Raw genomic sequence first — 25283 nt, forward strand, 5'->3', positions numbered from 1 at the left:
GATACCTAGAAATGCATTTGAGATATTTTGAGACAGACATATTTTCAGATACTGTATCTATAATTCATTTAAGGTTTTTTTGAAATGCATATTAAGATTGCCTACAGTGGGCTGACGCTCTGCCCAGGGTTTGTTTCCCGTCCTGTCTTGCTCCCTGTGTTGGCTTCAATTGGCTCCAGCAGACCCCTGTGACCCTGTAGTTTGGATTTAGGGGGTTGAATAATGGATGGATGGATGAATATTAAGATTGCTATGAATGTTAATCGGATTTGCTAAAGGAGCACACAGTCTAAGTTGTTAGGTTTGTAATATGTTTAGATCAAAGCTATTGTATAATGAATCAACCTTTTAAAAGAAGGAAGATAAAGCAATATAAACAGATTTAATGCAATTCAAATAGTTAACACAGAATGTTTGACTTTGAAAGATCAATTTTTAATGTCTTGTAGGACGACACTGTGAAGTACATCAGATGACGGGTAATTATATGTGGGACCAGGAAACAGACAAGTCTTTTGATATTGGAACCAATGAAGATAGCCGTTTACCGATGTGGTGGAATGGATCAGAGCCATTGTGGGTAACAATGGAGAAAAAAAAGAGACCAGTTTTCATGTACTATTGGCCAGGTAAGATGCTAAACTAAATTCAACTTTAAAAGTATGCTTTTTTCAGTTTGTGCAGCAAATTGTTTTTGGAAATGTGGTAGACCTTATTGTACCGTTTTTTTCTTTTTTCCAAAAATGTTGTTTTTCTTTTTGAATACAGCATTAATATTGCATTTATATTTGTAGTAATTAACTTCATTTTTTGCTCTTTTGATCATTCATTTAAAGATGATCCCACTTGACAATTAGTAAGATTTTTTCATTACGTTTATATAGCAAAACTCTGGATTTTGTTCTAGAAATGTTTTAATATTTTTTATTTCACATATATGCCAAATATTTATGGGTATCATCTCATAATTCATCCATTATCCAACCCACTATATCCTAACTACAGGGTCACGGGGGTCTGCCAATCCCAGCCAACACAGGGCGCAAGGCAGGAAACAAACCCCGGACAGGGCGCCAGCCCACCACAGTCAGCTCAAATTAATGATACTTTGAAATAAAAGGCACAAGACAGTAATGACACAGTTAGTGGGGCTGCTACAACAATGTATTTTATTACGAAAAACAAATTAGTAAATAAATTTGTCATGCTCATTGGGTTTTTTAAGTCAAATCACTGTCTTTTAGTACAGCAGGTAAAATGTGACAAACACAATGAAAGCATTAGCAAATGTTTGATCACCTAAACCTTGAAAAGCACAAAACAAAGGCTATATTTACAGGATTTTTGAAATAATGAATGAAAGTTCAGCTGAGCAATTTCATTCCACAAAGACAACCTTAATCTGAAGTAAATGTAAAAAAGGAGGTATTTTAAAAACTAAAGCATGAATAGTGTGTGACAGTTTTAATTAATTAGATTTATTCATTATGGCAGAACTAAAACTCCATGCTCTGGTTTGATGACCAATCAAAAAGTTTTTTTATTAATTTCTACAGAGGAGAGCAGTTCATCACAATGCATTAACCAAAACTATGGTAAAGTGGCAGTTATAAGATGGAATATTTACAGTTAAAAAAATTAATTTAACAATGGAGCTGAGCCACCTGTCATATATTATGCTTACAAAAGCAATCCTTAACCACTTCCTTCTAAGGATGTACATTAACATAATGATACAAGTCTCCTCCTCATTAATTCCTGACACAAAAGGCAGGCTTACATTTTCAGTCCTAAAGTATATTAACTCTTAATGTATAAACTTAAAGGAACTGAAGAATAATAATACAAGTAATAAGTACTGTATGCATACTATTCTATATTAAACCTAACATTCAATAAGCTACGCAAAAATATAAGTGCTAGAGATGCCATCCATCCATTATCCTACCAGCTATATCCTAACTACAGGGTTACAGGGTTTCTTTTGGATCCAATCTCAGCCAACACAGGGTGCAAAGGAGGAAACAAACCCCGCGCAGGGCGCACTGCAAGGCGCACACACACACACACACTAGGGACAATTCACAATCGCCAATTCACCTAACCTTCATGTCTTTGGACAGTGGGAGGAAACCAGAGCACCTGGAGGAAACCCACACAGACACAGGAAGAACATGCAAACTACACACAGAGAGGATCCGGGAAGCAAACCCAAGTCTCCTTACTGCAAGGCAGCAGCGCTACCACTGCGCCACCGTGCCGCCCCCATGCTAGATATGTTTTATAATTATTTGACACCAAATATGACTAATTAATACTATGATGAATACGCTGAAAAATTAATTTCTTTCTTTCTTTTGAATGTTCCTCTAGAAACTGTGACGCACAGACACAAAGACAGTCAATTCATTGAAATATCAATGTTTTCGGTATCAGGGGACCCTAAAACACCGAGTTCCATCGAAAACCAGAGATCAAAATTTTTCACAAATCTAAAACTTTCACTTCTCCCCCACAGATGAGAGCTTATGGTGGGGGAGGGTGCAAAGCAACAAGCTAACATTTCCTACATGTAATGATGTAGACATACAGTAACTCTCAGAACAGCATATGGCATAAATCTGACATAGTCACTTATTGACAAACCTGATTTTACAAAAATAGATTGCAAGGGTTTTGGTAAATCAAATGTTGTTAATGAAGGTATTATTCTTTGAAGTACTGATGTACTGTAATAATGTTTGAATTTTGCCTTAATTAGTAGTGATTAAACTGTAATTCTTTTTCAGTTAGCTAACAGAAAACATCAGTGAATAAAATTCACCGCATATATTAAGGTAAATGATGGATATACTGTATATTTTTTTTTACAAAGAAAACATGATGATGAAGACCCTCCAAGTCATAAATCCCTCCATTTTAAGAGGTGAAATACAGGAGGTCTGGGTGATCTAGGACTTTCTACCTACCCTTTGGACCCCATTTAAACTTTGAAAACATAAACTGTGAAAGATCCAAGAAAAATACATTTTAAAACCCAGTTATGTTTCTATAAATCACTCAATTCCCATTACTGGGTTTGTGACAAAGTATTGTAGCAGCAAGGACTTTAAAGGCTAGATGCCAGAGCGGCAGTAGTCCAGCAGATAAGGGAAACAAGAATTGGGAGAAATCGTGAAAGTACTGTATATAGAAACTATCACCACAATCAAATAAACTGGAGCACCATACAGCTGTTAGTACTTGAGTTGATCACAGTGATGTTGAGGACTCTAATGGCAGAAAGTGACAGAGACTGATGATACTTTGATAACGACAGTGTTCACATTACGGGGGAACACTGCTTTCCTTCCAAATGAATTTTTCTACCTTTCATCATTCCACACTCAGCGGCGTAAGTGTGCTTGTGTCAGGAAAACTGGCTGTTCTGCGTAATGCACATATATAATGTGGCTTGGTTTTAGTTGTGGATTGAATTTGTGTGTGTGGGAATTTGTCTACTTAAGAATGGATATTCTAAGTGATAGCATTGTCCATAGCTAGTTTATTGTATATTTCATAGTACCCAAGTTAGATTTCAGTGTTCAGGCAAAATTGCAGCATTAATGTGAACCCCTGATTACTCCAGGTATTTTATATTCTTATCCTTTTGTACAGCAGTTACACTGGTAGGAGGCATTAGTATGTCAAAAATAAAATTCATTTTGATCATGTTACCTATTAATTTCTATTTGCTTAAACTGAAAGGGCTCATTTCCTTCAATCTTTTCAGACAGCTCATATCTCTTAGTCCCAGAATCAACCCAGTCACATTTTGTAATATGGAGAACAGAGCTAGGTGAGGGCACACTAGCACATTAAATAACTTAAACATAACTTTCCATGAATTGCTCTACACATATCATATATAACCTAACATCTCACTGGCCTTCTTGATTGCATCTGTACACTATTTTTGCTATTTATTTCACCTTATACAATTTCTTGTATTAGGAATTTGTTAGTTTTCACATCCTCCTTGGGGTCAGAGCACAGGATCAGCCATTGTACAGCACCCCTGGAGCAATTGCACGTTTTGGGCCTTGCTCAAGGGCCCAGCAGAGTAGGATCTCTTTTGCTAGTGACGGGATTCAAACCGGCAACCTTCAGGATACCAGCATAGCTCCTTAGCCTCAGAGCCACCACTCCGCCCAAACACTGGATGTAGATAGTGTTGAGCCCATTTGGTATTGGCCAGGAACATCACAATGCTGTCAGAAGGAAAGACCCATGGACTCTGATTTACACGCATATAAGTTCCTCTGGACACGTGTTTAATTGGGACACCGTGAAAGTAAAATTCATGGCCAATACCAAGAGTGTCAGAGAGTTGGCTGAATCTTGGCTCGCTAATGAAAACACCATTAACAGACACTTGGATTTGAACCTAGCATATGCAGCCTTAAAAAGAAGAACATCAAAAATAATAAAAAAGATTTTATGACCAACACCTTCCAAACCCCACCATATTAATCCCCACCACTTACATACTCCCACCTTCACTTGCTATATATTGCCTTTGATTGCTGTATGTCTAATCATTTTCCTCCAATGATGACACCAATGAATTTAATCCATTTTGGAATAAGGCTGTAACATAACAAAATGTGGAAAAAGTGATGCCCGGTGAATACTTTCCAGATGCACTATATATATATATATATGTGTGTGTATATATTTAATTATTTTCTCAAATAAAGTGCACAAAGCACCACAATTGCCACAATTCTCCAAAACAATAATCAATAAACACAATAACACAATCCTCCACTCCCAGCAGCTCCATTACATTCCCTCCCAACTCCGGCTCAGCTTGCTGGGTCTCTCATAATTCTTTATAAAGTCCTTGTGATTTCATAGAACTTCCAGGTCAGATGAAGACTTATATTTTTCTTCATCCCAGAAGTACTTCTGTTCTTCTGTCCCCGTGACTTGGGAGTACTTCCGGGCTATAGGAAAGATAAAAATCCATGTGTCTCCCTGCAGCGTCACATGATGGCACCCACGGCACCTAGCAGGGCTGTGAAGTCGAACTCCATTTCCCATGATGCCCTGTGGGAATCCGGGGGACCTCCACCCTGCAGGGAAGACACCATCTATCGGCCTGGATGTGTCGGCCGGGATGAGCTGCCATCGATCCATCATAATATATATATATATATATTATAAATATATATTTATGTCCAAGTGTCTGTTGATGGCGTTCTCATTTGATAACCAGGATTCAGCCAGCTCTCTAGCACTTTTATTATTGGCTATAAATTTTACTTGTACATTGTCCCAATTAAATGTATGTCCTGTTGATTTAGTATGCTTATAGATCAATGACAGTGCGTCCTTTCTTCTGACGGCGTTGCGGTGTTCCTGTATACGTGTTGTGATTCTTTTTGAAGTTTGTCCTATGTATACAGCTGAGCACGAACTGCATGAAATGCTGTATACTGCGTTTAGTGTTTCTGCTGTCGATTTCTTGTTTTTGGCATTAAAGAGGACCGTGCGCAGATTGTTCATGGGTTTGTGTGCTATTCTGACACCTGACTTGGCCAGGATGCGTGCAGCACCTTCAGACATATTGTGGTGATAAGGGAGTGGGTGCCAGGTTGGGTGGGGGTTATGATTCGAGTCAATTGTTTGTTGAGTTTTTTGGCGTCTTCTGTGTAGGCTTCGATTAATGAATGTTTTCGAGTATCCGTTTGAAGTGAAAAGGTGGAAGAGATAGCGTCTCTCTTTCATTTTGTTTCCTTCGTATTACAATGGGTGTGGACTCTTCTGAATAGAGTTTTAACACAGCTCCGTTTATGAGATATCGGGTGGTTGCTGGCGAAGTGTAATATCTTGTCTGCATAGCATTCTTTACGGTAAACACTAGTAGTCAGGGTGGCGTCATTACTTCTTTCAATGTAGATGTCCAGGAAACTGATGTGTCGGTTAATTTCTTTCTCCATTGTGAATTGGATTGCCGGGAATATTGAGTTGATGTGCTTGTAGAATTCATTCAGCTGATCATTTTTTATTATGACGAATGTGTCGTCCACATAGCGTATCCAAATTTTGGGTGTGAACTGAGATAGAGCCATGTTTTCAAATCGTTGCATTACCAGTTCTGCTAGAAGTCCATATATATATATATATATATCTATACTAATAAAAGTCAAAGCCCTCACTGACTCACTCACTCACTCACTCACTGAATCATTCATTACTAATTCTCCAACTTCCCGTGTAGGTAGAAGGCTGAAATTTGGCATGCTCATTCCTTACAGCTTACTTACAAAAGTTAAGCAGGTTTCATTTCAAAATTCTATGCGTAACGGTCATAACGGTTGACAACGTTCGCCATGTTGAACTTTCTTATTTATGGCCCCATCTTCACTAAATTTGATAGGTGGCTTCCCTGTGCTAACCAAAACTGATGTACGTACTTATTTCAGTGGTATGATGCCACTGTCGGCTGCCATATTGAACTTTCCAATGTCACTAATTCTCCAACTTCCCATGTAGGTAGAAGGCTGAAATTTGGCAGGCTCATTCCTTACAGCTTACTTACAAAAGTTAAGCAGGTTTCATTTCGAAATTCTAAGCGTAATGGTCATAACGGTCGACAACGTCCGCCATGTTGAACTTATTTCTTATTTATGATGCCACTGTCGGCCACCATGTTGAACTTTTCAACGGTCTTTGTTACTTATGAGCCCATCTTCAAGAAATTTGGTACGCGGGTTCCCAACGCTAACTGAATCCTACTTACGTACATATATACGTCCATAGACTGCAGCTGGGTCACTGTGTGAGGTGCCGTTGGGTCCCCCATCCCAGCGCCTCCCACGTTGTTGGCTGCCTGCCTATATAAGGCCGTCCATCACTCTGGTCTCTACATTCCCTTCCTTGCTTCGCCACAGGATTCACATCTCCCTGCTGATAATTACAGACTTTTTATTTAATCCATGGCTTCTCCGCTCTTTTATTGTTCATTTATTATGATTATAATTATTGTGTAGGTATTTTAGACTTACTTTACATTGTTCAGGTACCCATTTCCTTTATCATTCCGTCCACACCCCCATTAACATGTCTATCGAGGTGATCACCATCAATTAAAGAACTGTCACTTACCGAGTGGTTTCCATGCCCGGAGTTGGCAATTGCCTTTTCCATTCTCTTTGTTACACATTGCACGGCCATATCCGGCTCTTATGTATTGAATGACTGGGACAGGTTCAAGGTGTGGACTGATGAAGGTACAGGAGATAATTATACTACACAGGAGCACTATAAGAGTGAAATGCTTAATTCCTTCACCTATGGTTCTGCATGTGAATTGATGGCTGCCGCTGAATTGTTCGGTTGTCGCTTTCAAGTGTACCGAAATGGCCAAATATTTTACACCTTTTGATAACCGCCAATGTCTCTTAAACATCTTAGATTCACAGGTGACAATTTCAGTAGTGGACACTTTGATGTTTATGAATGTTTAAACTCTCAAAAGCTGGATGTAAAGTTATCAATGAAACCACAGTTGTATGCTTACAACACCTGACAGATGCCGAATGTCACTTCAACACAAGTCCTGCAAATACTGCCGTAATTGAAACAAACCATGAAGCTCAACCCGATTATGACAGCAGCAATCCAAGCTGTGAGATTTGAAACAAGATTACTGTTCACATGGCCAACTGTACGTTGCATGCTCAAGAGTAAGCTCAGCGCACAGCTTGGTCATATTATAACCAGAGGGCTGAACTCACAATGTGGTATACAAAGAGATCCTTAACAAATAATTATTGGTATATTTTCTCTCAGTTTAAAAAGGTTTAATTTTCTTCTTAATAAAAATTTTAAGGCAGTACTTCGCCACTGCGAAGCGCGGGTATTTTGCTAGTATATCTATACTAATAAAAGGCAAAGCCCTCACTGACTGACTGACTGACTCACTCACTCACTCACTCATCACTAATTCTCCAAGTTCCCGTGTGGGTAGAAGGCTGAAATTTGGCAGGCTCATTCCTTACAGCTTACTTACAAAAGTTGGTCAGGTTTCATTTCGAAATTCTACGCGTAATGGTCATAACTGGAAGCTATTTTTCTCCATATAATGTAATGGAGTTGAGCTGGATGGCTGTGGGGGGCGGAGTTTCATGTGACATCTTCACGCCTCCTACGTAAGTACGTAGAGAACAAGGAAGACCTCCAAACAGCGCTGAACAAAAAACGGCATTTCACAATTGAGAAGGCAGAAAAAGATTATGAAGCAAGTGATGCATACAAGCGTATTCATAAATACAAGCATATTCATAAGTACAGCTACTGCGGAAATAAAGCACGGCGTGAACTGTAAGTTTATATTAAGTTTATAGACACACTCCCGCTGCTGTTTGTCATGCCTATGGCGAATTACGGTATTCGCCAGATACAAGTTTACTGAGAAGACACGAGGTATAAACGAGACTTTGGATCACTTTGTAACAGAGTTAAAATTGCTGTAGCAAGAAACTGAACAAAACGTTAATGTTTTACTATTAATAACTTTTAGACTACATTTTATTTTTTTCCCTTGCACTCAGTGAGCGAGGCCAATGCATATTCATAAGTGCAGCTACTGCGGAAACAAAGCACAGTGTGAACCGTAAGTTTACATTAAGTTTATAGACACACTCCCGCTGCCGTTTGTCATGCGTGCGACAAATGACGGTATTCGCGACATACAAGTTTACTGAGAAGACACGAGGTATAAACGAGACTTTGGATCACTTTGTAACAGAGTTAAAATTGCTGTAGCAAAAAAAGTTTAAGTGCCGGGTCTTAGCTACCATTAAATAAACACATCCTCCAAATACGAACCTGATTGCAAGAAATAATGATGATCAAATCCTTGATGACAGCAACACTCACAAAATAATTACTGTATATTGACAATCATGTTACATTATTTTTAAAATGTTCCCTTTTCTTTTTCATAACTTCTTTAACACACTACTTCTCCGCTGTGAAACGTGGGTGGTAGAGGCTTCGCCTCTAGCGCCGACATCCGAGGTTCGATTCCCGATTCATTTTACCCTCACATCCCCTTGGTTTGAGACGTATGAAAAAATATGCGGTTAATCATGTTACGTTATTTTTAAAATGTTTCCTTTTCTTAGCACAAGCACAGCTGAGAAGCTTCGATGCATGTACTCCATAACGCGTTAAAAAAAATAATTTGGTCTTGTCCGATGCGAGAGATGGACGTCTGAAGTGGAGCTCCACTAGCAGTGGTGCTATTTTTCATATTATTTGCTTATTATTCTGAGATATCCTGTATTTTTTCAACCCGAGAGGGACTGCTACAGTATATGTAAGCACATATAAACATGGCCAACAAGAAGGGGGGTTCGAAAGAATCGAAAACTAAAGCTACATCCAAGCTGCGATCAGCAAGCCCCAGTTCAAGATACGGCCTATCAGAGACAGACCTGGATCAGATGGGCGAAAGCACAGACTCCTCGGGACCACGGTCCACTACATTGTCGCCGGCTGAGAGCAAAAAGGGGAGCGAAGGTGCGATCGTGAGTGCAGATGTGGATAGCTCGCCGATTGGAGAAGATTACCTGAAACTGGAAAGGGCCAGGAAGCCCGCGGCTTCAGTTACGCAATTACGCGAGCCTGGAGCAGCGGGGACACCGGCTTCAGCAAAGTCTGCTGCTTCATCTACGGTACAAGAAAGCACAATTGAACTATCTGAACTGAAAGTGTTGCTTGCTGAGCTCACGCAAGATATAAAGAAAAGTGAGAAGGTTAATGAGAAAGCAACTGAGCACGCTTGCTGATCAATTGGAGCATCTTAAGGAGACATTCACGAATCGGATCGAAATGGCCGAACATTTAGCTGCCAGTGCCGAGGAAAGAGCAGTAAATGTCAGTTCCGAATGTAAAAAACTCGGAGAAAAACTTGGAGACAGACTGGCTGCTTTAGAAGATGGGAGTAGATGGTATAATGTCAGAATTGAAGGTCTGCCGGAGAATCGAGAAAGTTCAAACCCTGTGAAATTCGCAGCTGAACTTTTTTCTAAAATAATCGGGGGCGACTTTAAAGCAGAATCTGAGATAGCAGCGGCTTACACCACGCTGGATCAAACACCGTCAGACCCGACCAAGATCTTTTATAGTTCGTTTTGAACGATTATCATTTAAGCTAGAGGTGATGGCACTCCTCAGAAACAAGGAAGATATTATATATGAAAATAACCACATTCGTATCTTCCCTGACTTCTCTCCAGCAACAGCTATTAAACGCGCAGCCTTCTATAATATTAAACAGCGGCTACGGCAAGCCAGTGTCAAATACAGCCTCCTGTATCCGCAAAACTGAAAGTGGAATGGCAGGTCATTTCTATGTCTTCGCTAGCAAGGAAGAAGCAGAAAATGAATTAAGAAAGCTGATCCCGGGACTATTCTGATACATAATAGTGAGTCATGGCGATAAATGATAAAGCTAGGATTAATAATCTACTGTCTGATCTATTCGTTTTAAAATACGGGTTTTTTATCAGCATATATTCTCATATATTCTTATTATTACTTAGTATTACTAGGGCTATCTGTTTATGTTTTATTGTGCTTAATTACGTTTTCCTCCTTTTTTTTTTTTTTCTTTTCTAATTATTTCATGTGTACCCTAAATGAGACTGTTCAATATCATACCCTTGGTTTACTGTTATTGCTATTACTGCATTAAGACTTGTTATGCTTATTTTGGACACATCTTTAACACCATCACCTGGGTTTATTATCTGGGGTATCATCTTAATGCACTAAAATTGCTGAAGACTATATATATATTTAAGTGCAAAATTCTTTTTTTTTTTTTTTTCTCTTTTAAAGACTATATTGGTAACAGATATCTCTATCTTTTAACCTAAAGCGCCACTGCATGGGGGCTTGTTGTGCTTTGGACGTGCTCTGTCTCTGGGTATGTCAGAGGACTGGGACTGCATGAAGTGGGTTTTAGCCTCACTTGGGGAGGCAAAAGGGAGGGTGGGGGTTAAGGGGAGAGAAAGAGAGCAGGCTTGATCTATACCTAATCTATCATCTCAATCTTTATAATTATAACTATCAACGTAATAATAAGCTGCATGGCAACAACTCTTGGGGAAATAGGAAATTAAGACCTAAACTATTTCACTTCCAGTTAAGACTATAAAATGACATCAAAAACTCAGAATCAGTGTCTCCATGATGGGACAGTTAACTTCGTAAGCTGGAATGTTAAAGGCCTGAATCACGAATTAAAGAGAAAGAAAGTACTTTCTCACCTAACAGGTCTAAATGCTAAAATAGTATTTTTACAGGAAACCCACTTACTAAGCAAGGATCAGTTCCGGCTGCAAAAGACTGGACTGGCCAAATGTTCCATTCTAGTTTTACAAAGAAAACTAGAGGGTGGGAATTCTCATACATAGAACAGTACCATTTGTAGCATCAGATGTAGTATTGGATCCTGAAGGGAGATATGTAATGGTCATGGGAGACTTATCTAACTGTAAAATGATTTTGATAAATGTTTATGCACCTAATGTTGATGATAAGGAATTTATACAAAATTTATTTGCATCCATTCCCAATCTGAACACTCATAAAGTTATAATGGCTGGGGACTTTAATTGTGTTTAAATCCACTTTTAGATAAGACTTCCTCCACAGGGGAACGCAACTAACACCGCAAAGATAATTACAAAGTTTATAACTGATCACAACTTATCAGATCCCTGGAGGTTTTAAACCCAAATTCAAGAACATATTCTTTCTACTCACCAGTACATCATTGCTACTCAAGGATTGATTACTTCTTTATAGATAATAACTTCTTGCCTAAGATTAAATCTTGTAAATACGATGCTATTGTTATTTCAGACCATGCTCCTATGATCTTGGAGCTGAAATTACTAAGCCCCATACACTCACCCGCAGATGGCCTCAACCGCTTCTATTAGCTGACGAGAATTGTACTGAATTTATATCCAAACAAATCAAATTCTTTCTAGAGACAAATACATCCCCTGAGATCTCTGCAGGAATACTCTGGGAAACTCTTAAGGCCTTCTTAAGAGGACAGATTATCTCATATCTTTCCCACAGAAATAAATCCGAAGCGAAGAAAGTAGCAGAGATAAAAGCGAAATTACTAAAATAGATGAAGAACATGCCAGACTACCAAGCGAGACTCTACATAGAGGAGGCAGGCTCTACATTCAGAATTAAACCTCTTGACAACTAAAGAAACTGAACAACTAATTTACAAATCCAGACATCATTATTATGAACATGGAGAGAAAGCTAATAAGCTTTTAGCGCAACAAATTCACAAGCAAGATGTACGTAACGCAATCTCGGTAATCACTAACACGAACGGAGATAAAATCATCGAACACAAAAATATAATGCACACTTTCAGAGACTACTATAAATCCCTATATACTACTGAGTTTAAAGAAGACAATATACAATCTAATGCATTTCTGGATACATTACAGATACCACAAATTGACGCTTTTAGTGTGGAGGAACTTGATAAACCTCTGGCATTATCAGAATTACTAGATGCTATAAAGTCACTCCAAGGTGGAAAAGCAGCAGGCCCTGATGGCTACCCTGCAGAGTTTTACAAGAAATTCTCCGCTCAGCTAGCTCCCTCCTATTAGCAACATTTACAGAAGCCAGAGATAACCAATCTCTTCCACAAACCTTTCGCCAAGCACTAATCACTGTCTTTCCAAAACAAAATAAGGACTTATTACAATGTGCATCATACAGACCAATTTCACTTCTGAATAACGACGTTAAAATACTCTCTAAAATCATAGCTAGAAGGATGGAGAAAGTGCTCCCTCGTAATATCACAAGACCAAACTGGATTTATTAGGGGCCGACACTTATCTTCAAATCTTCGACGCCTGTTTAATGTAATATACTCACCAACTAAATCAAACACCCCAGAAATATTATTATCATTGGATGCAGAAAAAGCATTCGACATGATTGAATGGAAATACCTTTTTACTATTTTGGAGAAGTTTGGGTTTGGCCCGAACATTTGTGCATGGATTAAATTACTGTATACTAACCCAGAAGCTTCAGTTTGCATCAATAACATTTGCTCAGACTACTTTAAACTAGAGCGTGGCACTAGACAAGGATGCCCTTGTCACCTGCTGTTTGCATTGCCATTGAACCACTGGCAATACATTGTCGAAATACTGATCAGATAAAGGGGATTAGCAGAGAAGGACTGGAACAGAAAATCTCATTATATGCAGATGATATGCTACTGTGCCTGCAGTCTTAGCAGCACTCACAGAATTTCAAAAGATCTCTGGTCTCAGAATTAATCTGAATAAAAGTGTACTCTTTCCAGTGAATTCTCAAGCATATAATATTAGATTAGACACCCTACCTTTTATCATTGCAGAACAGTTTAAATACCTAGGGGTAAACATCACAAGTAAACATAAAGCTCTTTATCAACAAAATTTCGTCGTCTGCATGGAAAAAATTAAACAAGACTTGCATAGATGGTCAACCCTTCATCTCACACTAGCTGGAAGAATTAACACTGTTAAGATGAATATTCTTCCTAAGCTCCTTTTTATTTCAAAACATCCCAATATACATTAATAAATCATTCTTTAAGCAATTAGATTCAACAATAACCTCATTTATTTGGAATTCAAAACATCCACGCATCAAAAGAGCGACCCTACAAAGACAAAAGGCAGAAGGCGGCATGGCTCTACCTAACTTCCAGTTTTATTACTGGGCGACAAATATACAGGCGATAAGAACCTGGACACAAATAGAAGAACATACACAGGCTTGGACCGCAATAGAAGTAAAATCCTGCAGTACTTCTTTGTATTCCTTGCTGTGCTCCAATAAACACACGCTATCGGCAATACACTAATAACCCAATTGTGCTCCACTCACTTAGAATCTGGAACCAATGTAGAAAGCATTTTAAGACGGAGAAGCTTCTATCTGTGGCACCCTGCAAGAGAACCACCTCTTTCAACCTTCACAAACATATGCAGTTTTAATATCTGGAAAAATTTGGAATTAACTTGCTTAGAGATCTTTATATAGACAACGTCTTTGCATCCTATGAACAATTACATTCCAAATTTAACATTCCAGCTACACATTTCTTTCACTATCTTCAAATCAGGAACTTTGTTAAACAGAACCTTCCAGATTTTCCTCATCTTGCACCCTCATCCACGCTGGAAAAATATTGCTCAATTTCAAGGAATTAGACTCCATCTCTACAATATATAAAATCATTTTACAATCCCTTCCTTTCAAAGATCCAAGAGGACACTGGGAAAAGATCTCTCAATTAATATATCAGAAAAGGAGTGGAAAGTAGCAATGCAGAGAATTCACTCGAGCTCCATATGCGCAAAGCATACAATTATACAACTCAAAATTATATATCGAGCACATCTGTCTCGACTAAAACTCTCAAAATGTTTCCAGGGCATGATCCAACCTGCAAACGCTGCAACCAAGCCCCAGCCTCACTGGGTCACATGTTCTGGGCCTGCACCAAATTAACATTATTCTGGACAAAATTTTTAATTACCTCTCAGACAGCCTTGGACTCACAATCCCTCCTAACCCATTAACAGCTGTGTTTGGGGTTCTTCCAGAGGGCTTAAAGTGGAGAAAGACAAACAAATTGTGATTGCATTCACTACACTGTTGGCACGCAGACTTATTCTGATAAACTGGAAGAACCCAAACTCTCCTCTTTAAGTCAGTGGGAAACTGATGTGTTATATTATTTGAAATTGGAAAAATCAAATACTCAGTTAGAGGATCTGTACAGACTTTTTCAAAACATGGCAGGATCTAATCAGTAATATTTTAAAATAAGTTTATAAAGCACAGAGAATTTATTAATTTAGGTATGTTTACAAGCCTTAAATTTTACACGTTTGGCTTGCTCTCTCTCAGGGTGGGGATCGATCTGTTCTTAACATAATTCTTTCTTTTTGTAAAAACTTGATTGCTATGTATGGATTGTAATAAAATTAATAAAAACAAATAAATAAATAAATAAATAAATAAATAATGCATTTAATCACACTTTCAATTCCAAGCAAAGGGGAACTTTTGTCAATGCATGATTTCCTGGTACATCGACAGTACCGCCGCTCCTATACGCAGAGTACGCAGTCTCGTGAGGGCACCAACTCCCGGGGCACCATCCCAGCTGCTCAAAAAAATCGTTTTTATATATTATAATAATAAATTAATATTAGTAATATACATATACAAACTAAACAAAAATATAAACTTATATATTGCATTTTACGGTGAAGGCAGAGTAGCCTAAGCACACGTGATGACGCGCGCGCCCTCACCTCTGTTACGGCTGCCTATTTGGCCAAAAATGATAATAATTGAACAATATGCCTGCTCCTGGAAAGAGACATCAACAGTCCGGCGCCGAGAAACGAAAGAAAAAAAAAAGCCCAAGATGAAGTCCGTGCATGTACCCAAATCTCTGGATTGCTCTGCATAGCAGTGACGCCCCTGTAACTGTTGCCTCTGTTGAGCCGAAGTTTTTCTAAAATGAAGCTCATCAAAACGTACTTGCGCTCATCTATGGCACAAGAGCGCATGAGTGGTCTGGCAATTGTCAGCATCAACTCTGAATTAGCAAAGGCTTTATCATATGAAGAGCTAGCTCATTTACTTTGCCTCAAGAAAAAGCAGAAGTGTGCCTTTGTAAATTTTGAACTTTGGAAAGCTCCAGCAGATGACAGTGTTGATTTTATTTCAGTTTATTATTGTTTATTTTATTTATTATAAATGTATTATTTAAAGTGTAATTTTAGTTTGTATTTTTTGCTGTAGAGCTACAATTGTAATTTATAAATGATACAATTTATTTATGTATTTACTTTTATTTGAATAAAGTTCTATTTTGGCCCCTATAGTAGGTGTTTTTTTATTATTTTATTTTTACTTCCGTAATATTTGGGGGAGGGGGCACAAAAGTAAATTTCTGCCTAGGGCACCCATTTGGCCAGCAGCGGCCCTGTACATCGATTACATTGATGCACACTGAAAAGCAAGCAAAATTAGATGCATTACAGAAATCAGACTTTGTGGCACTTACTGGGGATCATTGGACTTCCGTGACCGTTAGTAATTCTAATTACATCTAATTACAAAATGTTCAATGATCACACTGTTTTAGTCTAATGTACAAAATAATTTTGGCTAAGGTTACTCAGAGTTTAAAGATGAAGCTGGTCAAATTACCTTTTATGTTTCTGACTTATTTTTTTAAGAAGAAAAACTGCACTTTATGGTGAAATTTTGGTTATTGTTATTTAAAGACAATACTATTCTGAAAATGTACTTAAAGTACTTAAACTAACACTTTATTTTTAAGTCTGCCCAATTTTAGCCAGGGATGATATTTTTGTTTCTGTTTTGAATTGAAATGCAGTTTAAAAGTTTTTTTCAGAAATTAAAAGAGCTTGAGTTTACAATATTCATGTCCATGTCTATTATTTGATTCTGTCGCACACTAAAACCCTTTTAAATAAAAAAAAAACATTTGTGATTTGGGGCAAATTTTCATGTGTGATTACATACGATTAATCAAGATTAATTATTACACAACCTCTAATAATTGGATTAATTTTTTTAATCGAGTCCCACCCCTAATATATATATGTAGATATATATGTAGATTTGTATATATATATATGTATATACAGTATATATGTAGATATGTATATGTATATATGTATATATGTGTGCATATATATATATGTATATGTATATATATGTATGTGTGTATATATATATATGTACATATATATGCCAGCAACACTCATGACAATGACAACACAATTACATTGTCAATCATGTTGCGTTATTATTAAAATGTTTCCTTTTCTTTTCATTACTTCTTTAACACACTACTTCTCCATGAAGCTGGTATTTTGCTAGTATACTCGTATATATGTATATCACAGTGGTAGCGCTGCTGCCTCACAGTAAGGACACCTGGGTTCGCTTCCCAGGTCCTTCCTGCATGGAGTTTGCATGTTCTTCCCATGTCTCCCCGAGTTTGCTCCTGACTGACTATATATATATATATATATATATATTTATATATATATATATGTATCAGGTGCCACAGCACTGACCCCTGAAAGAAGCCACTGTTAACATCAGATAAGTTTCCTTACATCTTTACTCTTGGCCTTGAACCAATTTTGCATCAATCAGCACACTACTCACTGAATTACCACTTCCTTAGTTTGGTTCTCAATCTCTCATGTGAGACCTCAAGGTAAGATATAATATGCATCTTTCTGATCATATACTTTTGTTGCATCCTCATTTAAGTCCAGCATATCGGTGAAACCCAACCTCCCCTCTCTGGACCCATGCTGACTGTTGATTAACACTCATGTTCTAGCTATGTGATGCTTAATATTTTTCTTAATAATTCTGTCAGTTTATTCACCTGTGATGAACATTAATCTTACTGGCCTATAGTTACTTGGATCTATCCGTTTACCCTTATATAGAACAGTGTAATATTCGCTATTTTCCAGACCTTAGGAATTTGTGCAGTACACAATGATTTTGAAAAAGTATGTGCTAAGGGTTTATATATGCATTCACTAAGTCTCTCCAGCACCTGGGGCCTCATGTATAAACGGTGCGTACGCACAGAAATGTTGCGTAAGAACTTTTCCACGTTCAAATCGCGATGTATAAAACCTACACTTGGCGTAAAGCCACGCACTTTTCCACGGTGCCTCATGCCTTGTCGTACGCAAGTTCTCCGCTCGGTTTTGCAAACTGGCGGCACCCAGCATCAAAGCAATGGTACTGTTCCTGTGTGGTTACTCATTATTTTCATGACGCGGCTTTATAAATACACAGAAACTAACCGCATATTGTTTATTAGTGTAATGCATCTGATTGTAATTAACTCGTAACAATATAATGGTCCAGGGAACAGCCATAGTATTCCAAATACCATAACTGCTTTAGCGTTGTTACTCTCACTTCTTCTTCTTCTTCTTCTTTCAGCTCCTCCCGTTAGGAGTTGCCACAGCGGATCATCTTTTTCCATATTGCTCTCACTGCACGACTCGGAGTATTTATATCACTGTATCTGAGTGTGAATCACAGCAGCTACAGCTTTAAGGACACGCTGTCTCAGCCACTGCAAAATGTTTTTAAAGCCTTTCCTGTGCAGACCTCGCGGTTCAGAAACAGTTTAATCCCAAGAACTTTAAATGCACTCAATCAATTGCTCCTTGTAGAACGGTTTGTACTTATAAGTACAATCACCCCACTGTAAACTTGCACTACAGTTATAATATCTAACAACCTGGGCCACTTTATAAAGCGCAGATTTACATATGATGACGATATCATTTTTAAGGTGAAATGCAGCAAAATATGTTTGTTAAATTATACACATAAAACTTTAACTTCATTTAAATAATCTATATTCTTCACTGGGAGTGTCGTGAAGGATAGAATAATTAAACATGTACTACGAAGATATTTCAATGTTCTTTAAACGTTTTGAAGAATCGGCGCTAAGCTTACAGATGGCTTAACTTCTATTACAGAGCTGATTGTGTGGCGATCGGTTACTTGGGGAAAGAAAAGCACTGACTGCAGTGACGGCTACGCCAATATATATTGAATATAAAACAGAAAGAGAAAATAACAACACAGCTAAAAACTTCGACAAAAGATAAATGCTTGTCATGAGCACGAGGCTCATGAAACACATGTTTAATAACGTGCTTTAGCTCCTATCATCATGAAAATGACATCACGTATACATCTCAGTATTTTAGTTATTCAGAGAGCTGTAATATCACTAATGTAATGGACTCTGTGTCCAGTTGGAGGAAGAGAGCCAGTTTAAGAAGCAAGTAGTGATTCACACACATAGGCACATAGAAGATCAAATACAAAACAAAGCATTTAACGTGCTACTTTAATTACGATGTAATTTTGAGAAACTGGTTAATTAAACGATTTTAAGATGAAGTTTATAATGTTCTACTAAATGACAAAATAAACTACGTGATTAAAGTGGAAAATTCGAAATTAAAATTGACATTTCGTGCTTTTTCCCCGCCGTGTGCCTTTTTTCTCTGTACCCTAATAAGCTTTCATATGACACTCAGACAGTGGGCTTACAACTCTTCTTTTCACGGCAACTTTGATATGTGACTTCTTTTTTATTTCCGGCATTGTGCGATTTTGTTAATGTGAGCTTTCAAGTTTCTCCAACACGCTATGTCACTCGATCAACTTCATTTTGTTGATTATACCACGGTTTATTTGAACAAATAGTATGTTTTTCCTTTGCCTCCACTTGGTATTCGCTGAAATTCTTATATTTTCCCCGTGCTTTTCCCATTGTCTTTTCACAGAAGGCTGCGCTTAAGGGCGATTTATATTGATTTGCATATTCAAATAGGCGTAATTCTGGGAGGATTTGGGGCGTTACAAAATGCGCGTGCACGAGTGTTAGTTTTCACGCTGATTGGGATTTATGTAACGGAAGAACGTGGAAGTTGGAGTACGCACAGATTCCTGCATCTGGATTTTTCTGTGCGTAAGCACATTTCGGCTTTTGTGCTTACGCCATGTTATAGTGCGAGTTCTACACACGGCGTTATACATGAGGCCCCTGGTGATTTATTAAATTTCAGCCTATTTTATCTAAGCAGTACTTCTCCCTCTACAATTAAAAAAACACAAAATACCTCCCAAATAGCCTAATAGTTACTTTTGGTGGGTTCAACCTCTTCACGTGTATAATTTCAATAAGATGCAAGTTCAAAGCCTTTGCTATTTCACTGTTTTTATATTCTATCTCATCTTTACTGTTCCTAATACTCTACCTTTGCCTTGACCTTTATTTTACTAATAAACTTTGAAAGACTCTCCTTTTGCCTTATCTGCAATATTTCTGTCTAACTACCTTTTAGCCTTCCTCGTATCCTTTTAAAACAATGCTTGCATGCTTTCATATACCTTATGGTTTGTGACTGAATTATGTCTTTTGCAGCATGTCTTCTTATACAGCTGTTTTTTCCTTTGTAACTTATTTTTTAACTCTCTTTAATTTCCTACTGCTTCTAAATGTTGGTATAAACGTGTCCTGCATTATTTGTAAAAACTTTTAAATCTGAACCACATCTCCCCAAATGTCTCTACACTTAAAAAGTTATCCAAATTTATCATACTTAGCCTTTGCCACATTTGCTCCAAATTTGTTCTACTAAAATTAAATGTAACTATTTTAGTTTTTGAATATGCACCCTTCCAAAAACTTGTGGTCACTAGATTCTATTGGTTGAATCACCTTAACCCTTCAGTTCTATCTTTATTATTAGAGAATATTAAATCTAGACAGGCCTTTCAACTTCTTGGTGTTTTAACATTTTGAAGAAAAAACAGTCTTTGGTTACATACAGAAATTCCTTTTTTTCTCCACTATTTGTAAGGCTAGCCTAATTAATGTTTGAATATATAAAGTCCCCCCACCTATAATATCCCCCTCTAAACATGTGTTTTAAATATTATTAAAAAAGATGTAAACCAAAACTATTGTTTGCATTAGGAAGTGTTTAAAACACTCATAATACTGTCTAGTCGATTCCTCAATAAGTTGTAGTTCACCATTTAGCACTTGCATTCAAGTTCTCTTTTACATGCAGGGTGACTACCACACATTTTAGGCTTTACCTCTCCTTCTTAAATAATGCGTATGCATTAGTTATGCTTCTGCCCATCTCTATTATTTAGCCAGGTTTTTGTTATTAACATTATATCAAAGTTATGTGTGGCTACTTACAATTCAAATACATTAATTTGATCATTAATAGTTCAAAAGTTTTAAGGCAACTAATTTTTAACATATCATTTACTCTACTTTTGTTTTTTAACAGTGAACAAGAGCTATCAAAATTACCTTGAATGTTTGTATTTATACTACTGCCTATCCTTGTATGTGAAGTTCTAAACTTGGCCTGTCCTAACTTCCTTAACACCCTAATTTTCCTATTGTATACAATCCCCATCTTAGCTACTCATACACCTCCCCAGTACATTGGTACCACTGCTGTTCAAATATAACCCATCACAGCAGAAGGTTTCCCATCTTTTCCAGAAGGAGTCCCATTCCAGACCAAGATTTAAGCCACATGTTAAGCCTTCGAATCTCCTCAGTCTTACCTGGACATCATGCAAGATTTGCATTGTACTGGCCTCATGATTAAAATTAATTTAGTTGACAACTAAGCCCTTTTAGAATGAAGTGTAAATTAATTTATGAGTTTAACAAACTACAGCTCCTCTTTATTACTTAATGGACCTCTCATAACCCATGTGTTAACTATTTAAGTTGCTTTTATTTCTAAATGCATTTGTCAATCTGCTGTTGACTTGTTTTGACCTGCCTGGTGCAAGTGTTTTGTATCTTTTAATAGATTTCACCTTAATCCTGTATGTAACAAACTCTCTTTGCTACTTCCCTTTTTCCTAACCTAACAAAAAAAAAAATATATATATATATCTAAATGGCCTGCTTTTTAAATGTTATCTTTATCCTCACATTTCTCCTTGCATTGATACTCACCAGATTAAATACAGTATACACAAATTAACTAGTCATCTTTTACTTGCTTATTTACTATTAACAGATACGATGCTGGCTGATTATTCACTTGCTCTACTTGCTGCTTGGTGAGCTGTGACAGGAATTCTATGAGATGGTGCAAAAATGTTTTCAGGGCAGCATTCTTGCTTCATTAGCCATTGTGTTTTTTTTATCCACTACAGACTTTTCATACAATCAGAAAAGGTATCTAATGTGATAGAGGGGAGGAATGGAGAAGTGTATTGATTTTCTGCATTTGAAGCCTTATGACTCTATACTAATGGGTGGCATGGTGGTGCAGTGGTAGCGCTGCTGCCTACCAGTAAGGAGACCTGGGTTCACTTCCCGGGTCCTCTCTGCGTTGAGTTTGCATGTTCTCTGCATGGGTTTCCTCTGGGCGCTCCTGTTTTCTCCCATGGTCCAAAGACATGCAGGTTAGGTGCATTGGCAATCCAAAATTGTGCTTGGTGTGTGTCCTGCAGTGGGCTGGCGCTCTGCCTGGGATTTGTTCCTGCCTTGTGCCCTGTGCTGGCTGGGATTGGCTCCAGCAGACCCCCGTGACCCTATATTAGGATATAGTGGGTTGGACAATGACTGACTGTATACTACATCCTATGTGATAAAGAATAAAAAGAGAAGACAGAGGGAAAAATGTGCATTTGAACATCTTTATACACTACAATGTACTGTAGATCAGGAGAAAAAAAATCACATTTGAATATCTTTTATTAATTCTACATATTCTATGTTGCCTACACAATTAAATAATTATACTAAGTCAAAAGTAAAACAATAGGTTAAATGAGCTTTTATTTCTAATGACAGCACCAAAATGTACTTGTTCTGGCAATGTTTAATTCAATGCTCAGTCTGGTCAAATCCTCAAGATATTCTTAAGACATTGTAGATCTTTAAAAAGTCTTAATCAGCATGAGTTTGCTAAATGATCTCCCTGCAGAAACTAATGTTGCTGGAATTGTTTTAAGTATTCGTAAACTGGCACAAACATTTGGGAACAGGTCGCAAAGTTTTATTCTGTTAATATATTTAAATCTAATTGTTTGTTTTAACTGTGATTTTCCAAATTTTGCCTTATATACTTAGGGTAAATATTGAATTTTTGTAACAAAATTCTCATTATTAAAGTCATCAGGATATTGCTTTGATAAAGATAACACTTTTCATGTCACTTTCAGGCAAGATATTTCTACAAGAAATCAAACTTTTCATCAAACTGCTTGCCAACACTGAATTTTACAGTTAATCCTACTATTTGAGGGTGTCTCTCAAAAATACTGCGGGGTAGCCTCAGTGCGTTGCTTACATCTATTCGGCTTTTTAATTTCATCTTTAGAGCAGTTCACTGAAAATCCAGGTTTTATGTAAGAATTGTCATATTTCTATTACATTTTTCTTCTCATTTTTATTGTCAGCCCCTTAATTGGATCTTTTCATTGACACTAACATCTAAGCACTGACAAGCCTTTCTAAAGTTTGCTGTTTCTTGCTCATTTTAAAAGAACTGTCTGGTGTACACAGTAAATGGTATCCAATTCTAAAATAAAATCTAGTGGTGAACATTCATCCCTGTGATTGGCTTTGATTACACTAAACAAAATAGTATAACAGTACTGTCATATTGTGTCATCCTGAGGATATGTTACCAACAGAATGAGCTGGCATTCCATCATGCAAATGAGCATCGTCAGAGCCAGCTACAAAAAAAGAAGATGGCAAATAGAAATTCCAACTCCTGTGACAATAGCAAGCAATTCTTTTAAGGGCAGTGAGCCACCTAAAAGAGGGATGGAAAGAGCAGGAATCCACTATCACTACAACAATGGTGAGCACCGTAATGGTAGGGGTGCTACATTATAACAATCATTATAGCAATTGTAATGATTATGCCTGTTGATGATGCCTTAAAGCAGTAGAATGTATTACAATTTTTGATCAATTTAACAATCAGATGAGTTACATATAATTTAAATTTGTAGTGTGGACCACCCAGACTGGGATTGCCACCTGAACCACCACAGCACAAACACAATACTTCCTCTTTTCTTTCTCTTCCTCTTTTTCCTCTCCTCTACTCCTCAGTTCAAGCTTTGTCTTCCTCCTCCTGACTCTGGCTCTCTGAGTAGAGGCTGCTGGCTCCTTTTATAAGGCACCCGTAAGTGCCCCAGGTGCCTGATGACTCATTTCCAGCAGCACTTCTGGGTGAAGAACTGCCCATAAGGGCTCAGCAGTTCCTGCTGCATCACCCCCCTGGCCGCCAGCAGATCCCAACAGGGCTGTACCAAACTTCAACTCCCATAAAGCCCTGCGGGAGTCTGAGGCACCGCTGCAACCAAGTGGGGGTTGCCATCTAGCATCTTGGGGGAGGTAACGCTCTGGCCATGCTTGCTTCCCAGGACCTCCCAGTGGGGAAGCATCCCGGTCGGGCAAGGCCGGGCAGAATTACAAATAGGCATCAGTTTTGAATTTATTTTTACATATGGTTGGAAACCCAATTCAGGCCCCATTTGACCCCAGGCCACAGTGTGATGTACCAGTTGACACTGCAAAACTTGCCACAGCTATAGTTTATCACCCGCTCAGCTAATGAGACACAGCACTCCAAACACACTTTCACCTGCTTTTGCTTCTGGATAGTTGACTGCTATCAGGCCCCATTTTGGCAACCAAAACAAAGTTTTAGGAGCAAACACTGTATTTCATCAAGTTTTGCACAAATATGACATGCTCCACTGAACTCTGTATAATCTTTGCAAGCTGTAATGGCATCAGCACCTAGCACACCCTCTATATGTCAGCAGCCTCAACAGAACTGTTATATTTTAGTCCTCTTCATAATTTTATTCAGCATTTTTAACAGCATGCAACATCACTAGTGTTCTCTAGTTTTTGTTGCTTCACGCCTTTCAAGCTGTGGTTTATTTGTAGGTTCAGATTACCTTTAGCAATATATGACAAGTGCAGGAGTAACTAATTCTGACAAAGGCTTGTATGAAGACAATGTAAGATTAACAGATAATTGGCTATCCACATAGAAGAATCTACACACAGGAGGTTTAGGGGAGAAATTGACCCAAAATTTATTTCCTTTTATTCCTGAAATGTATAGTCCATTTTTGGACTTCTAACACACAAAACTTTCCTGTACAAAAATGAAAAGTTAAACTGTGGAACAAAGAAAACTGATATTTAAATACAGTAATGTTATTGTGAACTTAAATAGCTTATTATAACTTTATTAAATGGAGTAGGGTTTATTCTGAAGCTACAGTATGTCAAGAGTGTTTTGTAGATGAAAAGAGAGTCAGACAGAGTAATGATTATGAAGCTGGAAATTGGAGGTGTGATGATGAATGTTGTTAGTGTATATGCCCTGCAAGTTGGGAGTGCAATGGAGGAGAAAGAAGATTTTTGGAGTGAGATGGATGAAGTGTACAGTGTACCCAAGGGACAGAAAGTGGTGATTGGAGCAGATTTCAATGGACATGTTGGTGAAGGGAACAGAGGAGACAAGGAGGTGATG

At 37.8% G+C, this 25283-nt stretch overlaps 1 protein-coding gene across 1 annotated transcript in view; it reads left to right on the top strand.

The window, feature by feature from the left end:
* Nucleotides 1-25283, top strand: part of enpp6 (ectonucleotide pyrophosphatase/phosphodiesterase 6) — a 137988-nt gene that overhangs the window by 41884 nt on the left and 70821 nt on the right. Inside the window, exon 2 of the mRNA XM_039751027.1 lies at nucleotides 450-629. Within this exon, the coding sequence (XP_039606961.1) occupies nucleotides 450-629 (180 nt within the window). The remainder of the gene's footprint in view (nucleotides 1-449; nucleotides 630-25283) is intronic.

This window comes from Polypterus senegalus, chromosome 4 (genome assembly GCF_016835505.1).
Source record: "Polypterus senegalus isolate Bchr_013 chromosome 4, ASM1683550v1, whole genome shotgun sequence".
NCBI classification, from domain to species: Eukaryota; Metazoa; Chordata; class Cladistia; order Polypteriformes; family Polypteridae; genus Polypterus; species Polypterus senegalus.